Source organism: Corvus hawaiiensis, chromosome 1, assembly GCF_020740725.1.
Source record: "Corvus hawaiiensis isolate bCorHaw1 chromosome 1, bCorHaw1.pri.cur, whole genome shotgun sequence".
NCBI lineage: Eukaryota > Metazoa > Chordata > Aves > Passeriformes > Corvidae > Corvus > Corvus hawaiiensis.
In genome coordinates, this window is record NC_063213.1 from 68,492 (window position 1) to 86,758 (window position 18,267).

An 18,267-nucleotide genomic window follows, 5' to 3' on the forward strand; every position below is an offset into this window, starting at 1 on the left:
AGATACTCCAATTAAACTGACCTTAAAAAAACCCCAAACAAACCTGAACTTTCTATATATATTGACATTTGCCTTCAAATGTGCCTTTATGTGGAGGAAGTTTTTGTAAAAATGTTCAGGCCTATGCCAATGAAAATGCCTCTTAGGGAAACTACTTTCACCTGATAGAAGAGATACACTACTCATAGTATGTATCTGTAAACAGAAACAAGCTTTGCAGCTCCAGAGACAAAGCATGCAGGCAGGCTTGAAAAGAAAGGACTATCAGGTTGTAGAATAGACATACAAAGTCAGATGCTCTGGTTCCTCAGATAGGGTATCTTTTGAAATTCACAGTTTTCTCAAGTGAGTGAATTTGGCAGCAGAAATACCCAGGAGCCAGCTCTGGGTATTTGCAAGGTTCTATTGCTTTTGAAGTACCTTTGAAACTTTTTTCTTGTTTTTGCTTGTAACACAGTGGATTTCAAATCTCCCTGCTGATGTAAACTGTTTTTGAACAGAAAAGGATCTGTCTTCATCAATTCTAAAATCTGTCTGATTTATAGGACTTGCCTGTATCCAGGAATTCAGCCAGCTAGTCTCTGAAGAACAAGGAAGTAACAAAACCTAATGAGTCTGCAGCTTCCTCCTTAATTGAGTTCTGAATTCTGACACTTGATAGAGATGACTGTGGAATTCCCACCCAAAATCTCTCCACACCAAGCTCCATCTAATCTGCTGTCACCACTGGCTCAACACTCAAGTCAAACTCCTAACATGGATGCAAGCCTAAGCGACAAGAGCTTTAAGAAGGGAAAAGGGATCAAGAACACACATTAGCGAGAGGAGGATGGGAGGCTGGAAACTAAGGGTAGGTGGAATTTTCCTAGAGCTTCTCATATTCCTGCCTAACTAGAATTAGTGGTCTACACTTGCAACCCCTGGCTCTGAAAGCCTCTCTGGCTACAGTGATGCTGGTGGGTCAGGTAACTCATTCAGTGATAATTTTTTAGTGTGTACTGTCTTGTGCCCTTAGATATAACCACAGTGCAGCAGTGCAGGATGCAGAAAAGCTGACATACCAAATGAGAAGACCAGTATCTCAAGGGGAATGCCAGAGACACTGGTGCCTATGTACTGCTCCCCTAAGTGATACGTACACTTCTGGCTAGGACAACCCTTTTTTCCCCCAGGAGTCATGAGGCTAAAACTATATAATCTACAGAAATATTATCAGACTGGAAGGCATTACTAACCCAATTCCTTTGCCCTCCATCTCTCAACCTTAAGAGTATTAGAGTAAAAACCAAAAAACCTCATCATTAAATACTTCGTTTATTGTAAGTGGCTTCAGATTCCTAAGTAGTAGCATCAGTTTTGAAAGTAAGATCAGCTGATTAGGACAGTTTTGACAGAGACCTAAGGAAAACAGAAATACTCAAAACAATCCCATTTATGATTTAAATCTGTGCAAGCACTGCATTCTTATGAAACTATTCCAGGTTAGCTAGCTCTTGCGGGGTGTGAGGTTCAGTCTTCTAGAAAAGCAATCAGCTACTTCCCAACTCTCTCACTTGGCTCATCTTCTGAGGATGAGAAGACAATTATCAGGTATCATAGCATTCCTGCAGAGTTCTAAGACAAAGGAGACCTAAGACCAAATAAATCTCTAATGAGGTGCATGAGGAAAAGATGGCTTCAACAAGTTCTTATTCTAGCAAAGTTCTTAAACTGAAAATTAAAATACATAAAATTGAGAAGGCCCTCCTGCTTACTGAAAGATATGTACATCTGTACAGGGTCATACAAAGGATCTGCTGCAAATCTACCATAGTATCCTGCTCTTGGTAGTGGCCAAAAGGGGATACTAAAGGAAAAATATAAGAACAGGAGAAACATATACTGGTTCTTCCCCAAAAACACTCTCCCAACCTCCAAATTTGCATTTAAAACAGCCCAAGATTTTTCATCCTTTGGTTTGTCACTTTTGGAATCTATATACACTTGTGGCATTTGCAAGGTTGTATTGCAAAGAGTTCTGAAGTTTAAATATGCTTGAGTCCTTTTGTTTGTTTTCAATTTGCTACCTGCTAGTTTTAGTTGATGGACTGCAACTATTGACCAAAATATAAAAAATTACTCCTTTTTCACCTTTTCATTCTGCTCATGATTTTTCAAATATTTTTCACCTCCCCTTTCCCATTTCCTCTTTGGGCTGGCAGAAACAAAACTCAGTCTAAATTGGCTAAAGATAAATAAAGAATGGAAATCAAATAATCTAATCAAGAGAACAGCATTGCCATTTTGTCAAAAATTCTTATGTGGTTTTAATATGGAATTTTCACTATATGTGAAAAGAGACTGTATGCTGTAATTCTCAAAAAACCAAAACCCAAACAAACAAGAGAGTGACTATATAATCCTGATCACTTTGGTTCTATATTCCTAAAAATACCCATGAATCTCACAGTTGTTTTGCTGCATTTGGTATTTTCAAATGTGCAAAGTTGTCTTTAAGTTTACTTCAAGCACTGGCTACTTTGAACTGTTGTAGGGCAAATTAGTAACAGAAAATAAAAACTTGAAAACTAGGACACAAGTTTCATCACAACATTTACTTTCATTGCTCACTAAAATATTACTCATTGTAATTGCCAGTACTTTCCTTACACAGAAGTATGTCACAAACCCTACTTTCAATTACTTTCAAAATAAGTCATGTGAGCCTGAAGCTAGAGAAAAACAAAGCCAAGTAAGACAGTGATAGCTCAGTGAACACTACCTTTCAAAAAAAAAAACCCCATAATCATATTTACAGAAAGGGTGGAAGTGCTTTTAAGTGGCCTTCTCGGTTAATTCTAGAGGTCATTGTGAAAGACAAAAAGTCTCAACATGCTACTTTCAAAATATCATGCAGATCATTTCATTATCTGAAGAAGATTTAAGAAGAAACAGCTTTTCCAATTCTATCTTCCATGTCTTCTTCCTTCATGAACAGGGAAAGAGAAGGGAAGAAAACATATTTCATGTTTCTTAGTATAAAATGATACAATGGAGGAAAAAAACCCATCAAATCAATACAGAAGTCCTCCTTCCTGGAAAGGCCACAGCTTTTGTGGGAGTGCTGAACCACCAGATGTAGGGGGTTTTGACAACACTGGCACATGGGGAGGCTGTTAATGATATTAATTGTAGTGGCTGCTGAAAGCCATTCAATACTGAGGATACTGCAAATCATTAAGGGAAGATAAAAATCAGTCATTTTCATTCATCCCAAATTTGTGGCTGGATGTTACAGTTTGCTTCTAAAGAGCTACTGTGTCTAAAAAAGAGTTACCTGCTGGAAGTACTTGTCACAGTTAATGTATTCCTTATCGTGGGAGTCTTGCAGCTTGTTTGTTTTGATGTACTGCCAGAGAGCCTGGATGATGGCTGAGCGTGTCTGCGTGTGGATCCCCAGCAGACGGGCCAACCGTGGGTCCAATTTAAACTGGGGAGGCTGGAACAGAAAGCAAAGGAGGTGGCAATAAAGAGGAAAGCAGACAGATACGCAAGTATGAAGTTTCAGTTTTAATTCTCGGGGGACTCTGCTCCTCAGGAGAAGCATCCCATTCAGTGGCAGAGATTGCAAAAATACAAGTTTGTGTTTTTGTGTCCCACCACAAAATACAACTCTGGAAATCTGGTACTCTGGAAGAGGGACATTGTACCCGTGCTATGCACATGGACTACTTGTAGCGCATACTTCAAATAATAAAAACTTGCACAAAGACTCAGGAAGAATTTTCCTTTTCAACACTGATGCAAATGTTTCCTTTTGGGAATGGGAGAAGAAAAAGAACAGCCCTTCCTCTGAACTACTGGAAATGAACCACAGAGAGAGAGAAGGAAGGCAGGATGATGCTTCCACAGTTGCTAATAACTGCTGTCTCATATCCACACACTGTCTTGGAACTCTTATTTTTTCAGGCATGTTCCCACCATTCTGGTGCACACCAAAACATTTACCCGGCCACAACCAGTCAATGTATTTTATTTCTTTTCCTGATCTCAGTGATACAATTCAACTTCCCTGTTTACCATCTCTAGTAATATAAATTCCTTGGATAATTTGGAATTTGATGCTTCTTCAAGTGTGTACTCATACTCGGGTTTAGTATTCACCAGTCTGAGGAGTGGCAGGTCACCCAAAGCTAGCTTTATAACAAATCAAGACTTAAGGATAAAAGAACATCTATTCTAAAGCATAAATCTATAATAACGGTGAGCATAACAAACATCATTATATTGTCTTAACAGTAAAAATTCTCGCTGCCTATATCAGTATTTCAGTTAGCCCATATGCTCCACAAAATCAATAAAATTTTCCCTCTGTTAACATAAAATGGAGCGTCTATATCTTGAATAGATGCTATTTGCCTGGAGGGGAAAGAAGGTGGCAGAGAACAAGTTCTTAAAAGTTATACCATCAAAACGCATCTGAGCCTGAACTGTCATTGAAAAGGGGGATCCCATCTACTCACAGCAGTGCATTCTTAACAGTTTCGTTAAGACAGCAACATTTCTTCCAGAGATGGTTTCAGTCAGATTAGTGAGCTCCACAACTGCAGCGTCCATCGTTTGTGCCAAGGTAAGGCTGCCACAGCTACACAGTTCAGGTACCATTAGCAAAAGCTACTCCTTTGAATTTTTTTTAAAGAACCACATGCGTAACTTGTGTGCAACTTATCTGACTATTCCCTAAGAAGCTAGAGGAGGAAATGCCTATTTTTTCTTCAGGTGGACAATAAAAATACTAATTATCATAATACCAAGACCAATATTTTGCTAGACTATATTAGAAACTCACTTGTTTTGTCCCCGTTAGATTTTAAATAATCTGTCAGTTTGGTATCATTCTAACTTCAATGGACCACGTGACACTGCAAGTTCAGGTACATTGGGTTTTGATGTATGTGACAAGATGAATTTGCTCCATTGCACTAGGTCCCAGAAGCTGTATTTTCCATGCCGAAAGCAGTGCACTGACCTGGTAGTCCAACATGAGAAGTAACGTGCATCGCACACTGACATCCCCAGGTCTCTTCACCTGGAAGCCGTCCGTTTCCTGGGTTGTGGGAGTTCTGTGCCACTAACAAAGAGAAAAGCAAAACTGTTGGTCTTTTTTCCACTGATGTCCATGGAGGTGCATCTCACACAGTACACCATGTTAGAATCAGACAAGTACAAGCTTTCTGAAGATCTGGCAATTTAAAAAAGAAACCTGACAACAACAAAACCAAACCACAACACCCCTCCGCCCCGCCAGTCATTTCAATTCGGCTTTAGTGCAGAACCCGCTCTGCTGTTAGCACACTTTATTTGTTAGGAAAAACGTGTACAGTTTTTTCATCTTTTCATACATTCTGTTCTAAGATGTGCACTATATCACTAATCCATCTACGTTTTTAGAGTAGATTCCTTTAGCAAACATTCTTAAGAAGAATGGAATTTTGAAAACTTTGAAAATACCTTAAATGAAATAATGAATGCAAGGTCCCTTAAACAAGGGAGGCAACAGGCACCAGGTGTTTATGCGTGCCAGTAACTGGTTTGTATGCAAAGGGGGCACAACCTTCTCACCTCCACAAGATGATTGTCAGGTCCATAAAGATCTTTGTCCAGTTCAATAACCAAACTCTTAAAAAAAGATGAAAACTTCCGTTTCTGTTTGCTGAGCTGTACAAGCAGAAGAACCAGACATGTATGAGGCTGCATTTATTAGTTTGTGTCCTAGACTTTCTTCTCAGTCTCTCTGTCTTGAACATTAAATCCCATGTAAGTCACAAGTGTGATCAATCTAATTGAGTTCTCCCTCTGACAAACACGGGGCAAGATGCAAAAATCTCAACAACAGTGGAACACTGCGCACTTTAGGTAAGACTTCGTTGACTCTTAAGTGTTATTGAAAAGGACTGGCTTGTAAGATGAACATGGCATGCATGAGAAAGGTCCAGAGAATGGCCATGAAAATTATCTCAGGACTGGAGCACCTCTCCTGTGAGGACAGGCTAAGAGAGCTGGGGTTGTTTAGCCCAGAGAAAAGCAGGTTCCAGGGAGTATTTAAAGGGGGCTTGTAAGAAAGATCGAGGGACACTTTTTACCAAGACCTGTAGTGACAGGGCGAGGGGCAATGGTTTTAATGAAAGACATTTTTCACTCAGAAGGTGGTAAGGTGGTAAAGCCCTGGCACAGATTGCCCACAGAAGCTGTGGCTGCCCTATCCCTGAAAGTGCTCCAGGCCAGGTTGGACAGGGCTTTGAGCAACCCGGGCTAGTGGAAGGCATCCCTGCCCATGGCAGTGGGATGGAATGAGATGGTCTCGAAGGTCCCTTCAAACCCAAACCATTCTACGATCCTAAGGCCTCTGTATACCTTTCTTTTTAACAGTCTGGGGTTTTTTGATGAATGCTAATTTCTTGGTCTGATTTATCAGATTACATTAAATTTTACAGAGTGGTCATGCACGAAGCAAAACTATCTCCTTTTACATTTTGTCTTTTCACTTAATTATCAGTATTAGTTGTTTACTACATAGCTCATACTGTCTACATTAAAAACTGACTCTCCACAGAATACAGGCCACAGGATTCCAATTTATTTCTTTGTATTTCATGCAGATAAAATTTTATTTAAAAATGCCGGTAATTGAAAAGCTATGTTGCTCCAATAAAGAATCTTTCTTTATTGAAATATATGCTCTAATTTCTAAACTGAATTTGTCTAACTGCAATTCCCAGATGTTGCACTTTGTCACCACTTCATCCTCCAGCAGGACTCTGATTCGTGTACAGTTACCTCCAGACAGACTGAAAGCATTGCCCTCTCCATGCATGCATGTTCTCCATCTGTTTAGCCTATAAACACTTATTTGTGAAGTCTATTCAAAGAGATGATTTATTAGGAAAGTCCAGCCTTCCCCAAGGACAGCTAAATCCATCACTGAGGTTTCTGAGGACTTCATAATGATAAAATGTTTCTTCCATCCTTGCTCTAACCATTCCTACATCGTGTTGTACTCCCTAAGTACAATGTAAGTACTGCCTTCTCCTTGTTATCCCGCTCTTCACAAGATGCAATGCTTGCTGTAGGCCTGAATTATCACACCTGTGGTAACCTGAACCCTGCCACCTCTTTGAAGGGATTCACCTCAGCCCTCTTATCTCCACTTCCTCCTACCTGTCCTGTCCTTACATCTGCCTCATTTTCTGCTGCACTCTCCAACATTCCCACTAGGGCCTTATCCCTCACTTGGGTTGGGCATGGTGCCTTCCCAGCAGCAACAAGCCAACACTACCATTCAGACGTGTCTTGTCTCAGCTGACGTCCCCAGTAAAACCTACCACCCCAAAGGACAATCTTTAGAGTCCTCCAGCCCCAGTGAAACAGAGATAAGTCATACATCATCCAGGAGCTTCCCCTCCACGCGCAGCTCCCATGAAGCAATGCTGCCGTCGGAGTCATCAGCGTCTGATTTTGCAGGATTAAATGTGTTGGAGATGTAAAGTCTCAGTTTCCGCTTTTGCTGTTATACACATAGACAAGGGAAAAGTACATATCCAGTTTAAGTTCAAGATCTGAGGAAGCCACAGGAAAGGTGATAATTACACATTTAGTAGAGAATCTCCATGTTTTGTACAGTTGCACCAGTTATATTAGAATTTAAGATTCTGTTACATGTAAGAAAATACACTGAAGAGCTGAATCTGAAAATTCCTTTCAAAAACTATTGGCTATACAAACATACTAAAATTCAGTGTAAATGGAGGAAGACAGGAGGTTGCCAAGCCTGAGAAGTGATACATCCTGTAGGTCTGGATTAGATATTTGAGAAATCACTGTGAGAAAAGCACGATATGATGTCCTTTCTGGCTTCAACCTAGCTAGATTGCTAAAACTCAGCTGCAACTCCATTGCAACATAAATGTCTTTCATAGTTGCATCAGTTCAAATTTGTAAATGGCAATCACAAATCAGCTCATGCAGCAAACTACCTGTCAGGCACATCTCTGCTCATCTGCATTCTACCATCATGCAGCATCTGGTAATAATCCTCCTGCAGACACACCTGAACACACCGACACACGCCGGCTGCCTTACCCACCTGTTCACCCCACCTGCCTTTACCCTCAGCAAACATGCTGCAGTTCCACCTTGCTGGGAGACCGGAGTGAAGGAAGGCACCCTGCCTCATTCCTAACACCGAGGTAGGTGCTCAAGTCTGTCAGAGATACAATCATGCCTACACATAATCATTTTTACAGAACACCTGAAGTTTCCCAGTCAGTGTAATGGCTTCTGGCCGTGTCATTTCTCAGCACCCCTCCTGCCATGCACCATGTGGAAAACACAGCCATTAAGTCTGATGCATGGATTCCAGAAAAGATTATTACCAAAAATTACTTTGGGACTCTAATCTCCAATACCTATGTATAACACAACGTCAAAAAGGTTACAGTTATCAAGTTAATGCAGACAAAACAACAGAAGAAAGGAGCAATCTTGTAAAGCTTTCACACACACATAGGAGAGAAGGAAGTTACATACAGCAGGTTGTAGAGCATAATCTGGCACAGAGGAATGGGGAAGGCAGAGATGTATGGCTGAAGAGGAACAGAAAAATTACTACGTTTTGCCAAATCTGGAGAAGACAGTGACGGAGAGGTTTGATAGAAATGGAGTGTCAACAGTATGTTCTGGCAGGGAACAGGATTTTCCAAAGTGCCATCAGTGCAGAAAATGACAGGTTTACACAGGTAAGAACAGGGAGATAGGCAGAAAAACATTCCTGCGAATCAATGTTTTCTCCATCCTTTCCCACAGCATTTCTGTTGCCAAAGTGCTCTTTCATAATATAATTATTTTAATGATCCTAAGTCTCTATTTCATGCAGCGGACTTGTGAAGGACTTCACATTTTTAAATTCACAACTCTTCAAATTACTCTGCACATTTTATGCACCATTCCCAAATTTTATACCCATCTGGATTACTTGCAGAACTGTATCCACATACACAAGCAGGCTTTTACTTAAGAGTTCCTCAAAGATACTCTCCTGATAGTTCACATTTATATCACTGATTCCATTTCCTCTTCTTTCAGTTTCCAAAGACATTATCGTCATTCTCCCATTTACCCTGGAAACTCCTTCTCTCCTCATGTCTCCCCATATCCAGCTAGGAACCGTGTCTGTTTCCTCAGAAGTCATTTCATCACTAAGATCATTTTCTGCAGTAACATCCTTATTCAAATCTGAGTGTTTTAGATGTCTCCCTTTCTCTCTAGCTGTCTTGTCCAGTCCACCTAAAACCAAGTTAACAACAACACCCAACTGAACCGTGAAGTATCGAGCTCCTCTCCTCCACACTTTCACTCCTTCCCTTTGATAGCCCCTTAGCACTCGTCTTTCAAGTCATGCACAAGCCAGGTACAGCTTACGTTTCAGAGCTGGTTTCCTGCTGGCTTCCCTGTATTTTCCCTGCTTTGCCAGAGTCTCAGTCTGCAAATCATTTGGTTGTTTCTCCTGCATCTCTCTCTTCAATTTAGAGTGTTTGGTCTTACACAACAAATTCTCTTTCTCAAATTTAATTATTTCCTGACTGTAACACCTATATACAAGCTGACTTCCACATCAGAAAGGCACTTAGAATAATTGTGAATAAAAATACTAAGTAATGGCTATCTCAAAAATTATAATTTCTCCTACTTTTTATGTATCTTGCTTTTACATCGAAAGCTATTTAGCCTTTGACTCCAACATGATACAGACATTACTGACAACCTGTCTGTACTGTGGCATGCTGTGCCTCCAGCCTCTGCTGGGCAGAGACATTCTATCCGACAACAAAATGTCCAACCTGCACCCTGGGGGCTGTCTTCAGATATTGGCCCAAGGTACTGCAAATTTGCAACACTATTAAGGCAATGATAATCTCTTAAATACAACCACAGAAAGATCCTTGCTTCTTACTCCTCAAGAAACCAGTCAGGTAGGGCAATTGTACAGCTGCAAGAATACTTCAACACCAAATGGGCTTTAAGTCTAATAAAAATCTTCGTTAAAACACAGAATAAGGGAACATAAAGAAGGAAAACTGACATTTGCTGGGTAAAATAAAATTTAAAAAAAATAAAATTCTGTAAACCAAATTTTCTCTGCTCACATCTCCTTGAAAATGCTTCATTTCTTCAGGTTTGCTCTTACTCCAGCAACTCCATGCCTTTCAGAGTGCAGACATGACCTGCAGAGTCAGCCAGACCTACCAGAGATGTTCTGGAGAGCAGTATAAGAAACTGTGAAAGAGGCATCTGTCCATGAACACTGCTTGAACAGCCCAACATGCCCTGCACAACACTGTACTGACCCAGAAACATTCAAACCTCAACTACCTTTCTGAAGCTGCTGCCATCATGTCCACATCTTGTTTGTTTCCTGCCGCTCCTCCATTTTTTATCATGTTTCCCTGCTGCTGCTCCATTTTTCCTTCTTTTTCTGCCCTTTCCAGAATTACTACCACCTCTTCCTTATACATCTAGTGTTGCCAGCACCACTGGCTTCTTGTAAGAGCTACCTGGGAACGGTTCTGCTCTCAGACATTTTGGGAGGCTGACTGTCTCCTCTTCCAGGTCCAGGAACTAGACAATGTCACTTGAACTTGCCCTGCATACCCTTATCACCAATAGTGGTAATGCATACTTTGTGCAGTGGAATTTAAAGAAAATAAATTTAGAAATCCCTAGCAAAATTTCAGAACCATGGCTCTACAGCCAGAACAGTTACTTTGGACCCTCAAGCTCCTTCTCTCCTACCATAACTATTCTCCTGGCAGCTGATTTAAACTACCATTGCACCTGTGAAGCAAGACCCTTGGCAGACACCCAAGATTATAGTCTGAATCCTACCTGAAGGGATCCATCCAGTGAGTAACAACTCCAGCATGCACAGCTATACTGCTATCATAAGGATGTCCAGTCTTGGAAGATGCCAGTTCAGAGATGAGATACAGTCAAAATTCAGCTCAAGGAAGAAAGACACCAGCATGGTGCTGGGTGGGGTTTTAGAGTCACTATATGGACCATAAAGTCTCTTCAGCTGCTGACACACACCCAAAACCACTGCATTCGGTTCACTCTCAGTACCCCTGTGTTCCACAATAATGTCAAGTCCATATCCAGAAGGCTCTCAGAATGACATATTCTTCCATCTCCAGTTACGCAACTCAATCTCATCCAGGCAGGAAATGATAAAAGTTATGTGCAACTTGATTGCTTTGCAGCTTAAATAAAGCAGTGGCAAGAAGCCACTGCCTTTCAACAAATTCTTCAAATTTCTTAGCCACGCACTTTACCACACAGACCTAAAATCTGTTCTCCTCTCTGTATGGTGGATTCTCAGAGAACAGAAAAGCAAGCAACCAAAGGATTCTCAGTAGTTGGGAGCAAAAACTAAAGAGAAGACTTACATCTCTAGGGCAAAGAGAAAGCATCACACTTCATCTCTTCAAACACACCAGAACTTTACCACCCACAAAGGCAAAGCTAAGCAGGGGGAAATTCACAGAGACCTGATCAACACTGTAAATCAAATAATCTCTTGTCCAAAAATCAGCAAACGCTTGATCTCCTTGCTCTCTAAGAGTAAGATACAGATCTTTGACTCTGCTTCAGCAAAAGGAACTTTAAATTGCAGACATATTAAAATGAAAAGCCTTCCCCTAAACGCACCGTGTTTCATTTACAATTTCTCCTTGAGAAATCGAAAAGGAAAAAAAAATAATCGTATGTAATAAATGAGTGGTCATGTCAGCAATGAACTCCTGCAAAGGTCTCAGCACAACTGCTGGGAGAGCTCACATGAAATCAAACAGGTCTGAATGGGAGGCTAACAGGAACGGTGGAGCAGCACAGCTACAGCTTGCTCTCTCCCCAAGCTCTCCAATGTCATCTTCACACAAATCAATACAGCTTTAAGTTCAAATACATGAGTGAAATGCTGGAAATCTGCCAAATCCTTCAGAAAGCTTCCCCTGGTTTACAGTGTTACTTTGTTTTTTTTCAGTTTCCATTAGCATTGAATCCCTAACAAGTCAAATCAGGAAGCGAGTATCTGATGATCCCATGATCTGTGTGCTATCCCCCAGACAAATCTCCATCAACTGCTGAAGTTTCCTTCAATGAACTCTCAGGCTGGACACAAAACCTCCAGGATGCTTCCAGGGAAGTTGTGTCTGGGATTTCAAACAAATGAACAAAGTTATTAGCGGATAGTCTATTCCCAACTGACGCAAGAAAATCTGGCTGCCAATCTTATAAGCAGTACTGTGTTAAGAGCTCTCTAAGTATATCTTAAGGGTGAATTTCTATGAACCTCAACATAGCATAAAAACCTCAAGCAGAAAGCACAGAAAAGATTAAAATCCGTGGTTTTGCCTTTGCATATAGAGTAACTTTTTAGGAAGCATAATGAACAGTGGTAGCATGGAGACTAAAAATCAGGAGACAGAAAAGACAGTGATCACTGTCTCATCATTATAAAAGTCCCAAGTTAAATAGAGAGTGTCCATATCAGAGCTGGAATATAGAGGCATCTCACTCAGAGCAGCAGCAAGATATGTCAAAATTTGCAGAAGAAACAAAATTAGTTCGGTAACTCCTGAAAAAAAATGGACAAGAATGTAAAAATGGTCAACCCAAAGCAGAAAAATCAGTGACTTAGCAGACTATAGAAATATCATGAATAATAAAAGGAACAAGACAATATTTACTGAGTGCAAAATTGCAGTGCATGAAAAACACTTGTAGACAGTTCTATAAAAGCTTAAACAACAACAACAAAACTCAAAAAAAGGTGAAACGAATGCTGCAGAGGAATAAAATGCAAATTAGTATGGGCAACAGTCTACAAAATCAGCTGCAGCAGCTTATTTGGTAGTTGTATACGGTACTTTCTCAGGAGAGAATGAGGAGTTGTATAGTGACAGGCAGTAAGAAGAAGCCAGGCGCATTGAAAAATTATTTTTCTACAGTGATTGGGAGGAATGAATTTTTTACCTGAGAAAAGAGAACATTAAAGAACTTGAAAGACAAATTTAAAACATTGACTGATTAAAGAAGGAGATTAGGTGTTCAAATTTTCCTTATCTCATAAAGCAAAAAAGCAGAACACATAAAATTACACCACAAGACAAGTGTTTCAGAAAAAAACCCAAATTGCTTTCTGGCAACAACCCAGTATCAATTCCTAAGTCATCTTAAAATCTGAAAGTGGGGAAAAGATCCCAATTCACAAAACTAGGGAGAGAGACACTATGATGGTATTCTGATGCTACTACTTGTTTTTAACCTAAAAATGGAGAACCTGGAAGCAGATAATTTAGTTCGGAAACTGCAACTCTACACGTCTGGCAAACAGAATGTCCCACACTAGTTCACTGCAAAAGAGTGACAGTCCCTGGATGACAGTCTCTGGTTTGGGTGAGACCAATGTACTGTCTGTGGTGCCAGGACCTGGAGTAGGAGCCTTTGCTTGTGACATGGGTCTCATCCCTCTTTCTGTCAGGAGACCCTGGTTCAAGCTTTGGGATGAAAATCATTTCAGTTTTAAATTATTGTTATGCCCACAGCTGTCTATCTCAGGCTTACACAGTGGAGAGAAATAGGCATTTTTTAGGGCATTATTTGTCTATATTCTTTTAAACATCCGCTTCTGTATGAGAAGAATTGTGCCCTGAACACCATTGCCTATACCAACTTAATCCCACAACTATGAAGGGAGCCGAGAGCAACTAGCTCACATATAAATGAATAAAATAGATATGTCTATACTTAGCCAAATAAATCCCACTCCCAACGTTCACCATGGACTTAGAGCTGCAGAGATTTTTCAGTAATTCATTCTTCTTTAACGACATCTACTGGTCTGGAGTTGAGTGTTTGGTTTCTGTTTCTTTCAGGCCATGGAGCTTGCTGTATCTATCAAACAGCCCTGTCTGCCTGACTACCTCCTAAAAGTTCTTTCTGGAATTCTGACCACGTGGGTCTTCCATGAGGTCAGTACAAGGACTCTTGCTAATGCTGCTCTGCAGACAAGGAATTCTGAGACTCTCATGACAGATGCAATCCAAGAATGCAGGACTGGCTGAAGAAGAGTAGAGAACACAGCAGTGCCCAACAAGCAGAAAACTACCAAGGCAGGATCTAAACTGGAAAAGCTGGCAGCTGAAGGGGGCTGCTGACAGTGGTCAAAGGACCTGACAGGTGGGGAAGGCGACTTCCCCCTTCAACAGCTGCACAACCCCCAGGCCTCCTCACCTCTTGAGCCATCCCACAGCTGTCACCGGGTTCAACAGCACAACTGTTCTCAGGAGATCCAAGTAGGATCAACAAGACAAACATATTCTGTGCACTATCCTCAGGAAAAAAATGCTTAAACCACTTCCCCCTAAAATTTCCCCAGAATGGTTAGTCTTCAGACAGAAAAAAACCCCCAGCCTGAGCAACACTAGACCATAAATCTGTGGTTCCCTACGACTGCTTCTACAGCTGAATCACTGTGACTAACACCGTAACTGCAATTACAGCTGATAATTCTGAGAAATCCTGCATATTCCCTACATAATTTTACATACCTCAGACAAATTCATATTTCTCCCAGGATTACAGTCCCAGTTTGAGAATCACTGTTTTAAGGCAAATATTTCAAAATTACAAGAGCTTCGATGAGAGATGGAAATGCAGAGATAACTTCTATTGCTGTTACCAATTCTGCAACTATAATAAAATGAAAATACTTAACTTTAAGAAAAACCCAAGTTTATCTAGATTTAGCTCTATTTTGACAGGTCTGCTAGGACTACCTATATATGAATTTGAAAAACATCTGTTTGATCATTCTCTAGATGCTGAGTAACTGATACTTAAAATATGTTTGCTGAGCCTTAGATGGAAACAGAATTTTCTGTCTACAGTTTCCGTAGAGTGTTGTGCCTCCTACACTCTTCCCTATCCCAGACACTGAATATCTCCATTGCACAGCTTACAGCTGGGACCTTGTGTACCTGTTAAGTCCCTCATTAAAGAGTTTGCCACAGAATAAACAATTTCCTGCTGATTTATGAATTCCAGTCAGAGTCTTCAATCATTTTTAAACATGGCCAGATTCCTAGCTAGTTTAAAAGAATGGTGTTCTACCCATATCAAGAAGGTAAGACAAATTATTTCTTCTGAGAGTCCAATCTACTATGTACAACACTTTTTAATAATGAACTTGTGATTTAGACCCTCCACAATACAGTTTCCTATCTATCTAGGTATGTTAATGGAACGTAATAGTTTTTTGTGGGTTTTTTTTTTTACTGTTGTTGTTGGAGGTTTTTTTTTGCTTCACATATATCAACTGGAAAAACATCAAGAGGTAAAAGCCTTCCACATTTTATCAGATACCTGTACAGTGACAAACACAATGGAATATTGATCTTTGTTGGGCTGACTCCCATCACTGTAGTACAGACAAGAATGACAGCTTTACTTCACAGCAGACATACAGCTACAAACCCCTTCATTCTATGGGAGTTACTAGATGAATGACTATGAGCTACCCCATACAGTCACAAGAAATTAAATGAGACATGAAAAGAAATTCTTCACAACGAGAGTGGACAAAAACTGTAACAGACTGCCTGATGAGGCTGTGAAACCTCCATCCTTACAGATTTTCAAAACTCAACAAGGCCTTGACAACCCTGTTTTTAGCAGAAGGTTGAACTAGGTAACTTCAGTTTCCTCCTATCTAAACTCTTCCATGATTCAAATTAATAGACTCAGAAAACTTAGAAAAAGACCATTTCAGTGGGATATTAGGAAGAGTGAAGTACTGGACTTGATCTAATAGAAAGAAACTGCAGAAAACGTCATCAACTCTCTTCTTACACAAATAATCATTTCTGTAAGTAGTTCTTGCCATTATATGTTCTGTTATTCCAGAAGTTCCACTTTTGACCGAATTTGAATTGGAAATGTAATACATACCTTCAGCACACTCCTCTAATCTCTTATTTTCTCATTTTTTATCATTTTAATACAAAGTTCCCAAACCAGTGTTTATTTATCCCTAGGGTATTATTCCCCTTATTAGAGACTTTCAGAAGCTAGAGCAGGTAATAGCCAGAATTTTCTCTTTTCTCTACCACTTTTCTATGCACGCTGATTCCCAGCTGTTTGCTCTTAGGAGCTTTGTCTGAACTGTTCCAAAGCATTTCTGTTAATGGGACTTTTACTGGAAAGGTATTTCCACCATTTACTACAAGAATTATTTTCCTCCCCTGACACAATCTACAAATTTTTCACAACATACCTTCATTGGCCTCTTCAGTGCTTCCTGAATATCCACGCGCTTCCGCATAATGGTCTGGTCTAGTTTGCGTTCAAAGGCCAAGAGATCCATGTAGGCCTGGGACTCAGGAACCAGCTCCCGGATCTGAGAAGGAAGCAAGGAATGTCCAAGCACTGGAAGCGCGAATCTGCCATGTTCCAGAACAGCAACACTGACACACTCCCAGCCCCTGGAGAGACATGCCCAGAGTTCTCCCTCTGACAGCAGTTCCCAGACAGCGAGGCAGGTCTCAGTGGCATGGGACAAGCATAGACTGAAAAGCGAGAGCACGGAACGGAAGCTAATGGATTCTGGAAGATCCTGTCTGAATCCACAGGGCCTGAATCATGGCTGTTTTCTTCAAGAGAGGTTTAGCTACCGGCAGCCAGGGAGCCGCTACTCTCAGCAATCCAAAGTACAGTGAGTTTGTCCAGTTCAAAACTAAAGAGTGCTGCATCTCTCTAGACTAAAAGAGTGTTCATGTTGATGTTTCAAAACCAAGTGTTACCCATTGTAAGTAAAAACTGTCACGTAGGATGCCAGCCTTTGCCAGCGTATCTTCCTGGCTGAGGTGAAATTGACCTTCACGTCAAAGTTTCAACACGATCAGGTATCAGGTGTCAACTTATGATCCTGCCAACTTTTATTGGTACTTTAATACATAGTTAACTACGTGAGTTCTATTGACAACCCCCCTTTTTATTTTCTGTTTTACAAGGAAGTTAGCAGAGGTGGGGATATGAAGTAGGTTGGAACAAAGACGTAAAGAACTGAGCTTAGAAATGGGTAAGTATACCCTTAAATGAAAATGCTGGTTCTTAATTTGGAATACCTCATGCAGGCAAACCATAAAAAAAGGTACTGTAAGTAATTAAAACAGATCTACCAGACAACCTTGTCTATTTCTACAATATTCACTGTAGCTTTCACCTATGTAACTAAAATACTTAACTGTTATAATATTTCCGTAGGAATTAAAAGTGAGTTGGTATTCCTGTTTTGCTTTAGAATCAAAATTAGTTACAGTTAAAATTACAGTTTATATCTGGTGTAAGACACAAACATACATGTGAGAGACACCAGGCATACACTTGTTCCCTGTGATCTGCAAGGACATGAGAACTATTGCACGAGGTCATGCCAAGAGCTGGCTCTCCTAGTACTCTGACAAGGTTTGAAAGTTGCTGCCTTTTAATACCCACAATAGCCCAAGGCAGAGCGTTCCAGAACCTCACCAGGCAATGTGGGAGGAAGTACCTCCTTTTGCTCATTTGGAACCAGCCACCAGTGAGCTTCATTTGATGTCATTTCCCTGCACTGCTGGAGCAGTGGTGGGCAGGCATTCCCTAGGCACCTTTCCCACATGTTTTACAGGTTTTTTTCATCCCTTTCTTAATAATTTTCTTTTCCAGCCTGAAGACAAACAATTTCTCCCTGCTGTATTTAGACTGATTAAGATTATCAAATAAATGTCTCTTTCAACCTACTCTGTTTGTTTTGAGATGGTAGAGTAACTGCTCTACTTACAGCAAGATTGATACTTTGGAAAAGCAGAAACCACAGAGCAAAAAATTGTGTTCGGCTTTAGCTGAACCATTATATTTTTAACTGCTTATATGCTTTCTCAATGTGTTAGTATCAGCAGAATAATAAAAGAAACATGAGCACGAAGAGCAAGCATTACCCTGGAAACATCAGGGAATTGACAGACAGCTTGCAGAGTAAGGGCAGCGAGGCAGTGAGTGCAAATCTTTGGACCCAACAAAACACCCCAAAGGTTTCTTCCTGTTCTGCACAGATAAAAAGATTCCTCAGTTCCTTGCCTGGAAATCAATCATGGTGTGCTGCAGTCAATTAAAAATTCTGGACCAAAAAAGTAG

General features: G+C 40.5%; 1 protein-coding gene across 11 annotated transcripts in view; it reads right to left on the reverse strand.

The window, feature by feature from the left end:
* The window catches only part of SMARCD3 (SWI/SNF related, matrix associated, actin dependent regulator of chromatin, subfamily d, member 3), an 80,476-nt gene that overhangs the window by 13,529 nt on the left and 48,680 nt on the right, over positions 1-18,267 (reverse strand). For 10 of the 11 annotated variants that reach the window (XM_048287288.1, XM_048286569.1, XM_048328865.1 and 7 more), the window contains 5 exons: positions 16,370-16,492; positions 7,421-7,543; positions 5,602-5,697; positions 5,009-5,110; positions 3,317-3,478 (listed from right to left, as the gene is read on the reverse strand). In XM_048287288.1, coding sequence (XP_048143245.1) covers positions 3,317-3,478; positions 5,009-5,110; positions 5,602-5,697; positions 7,421-7,543; positions 16,370-16,492 — 606 coding nt within the window. The remainder of the gene's footprint in view (positions 1-3,316; positions 3,479-5,008; positions 5,111-5,601; positions 5,698-7,420; positions 7,544-16,369; positions 16,493-18,267) is intronic. The other variant, XM_048327178.1, reaches the window with a different exon arrangement.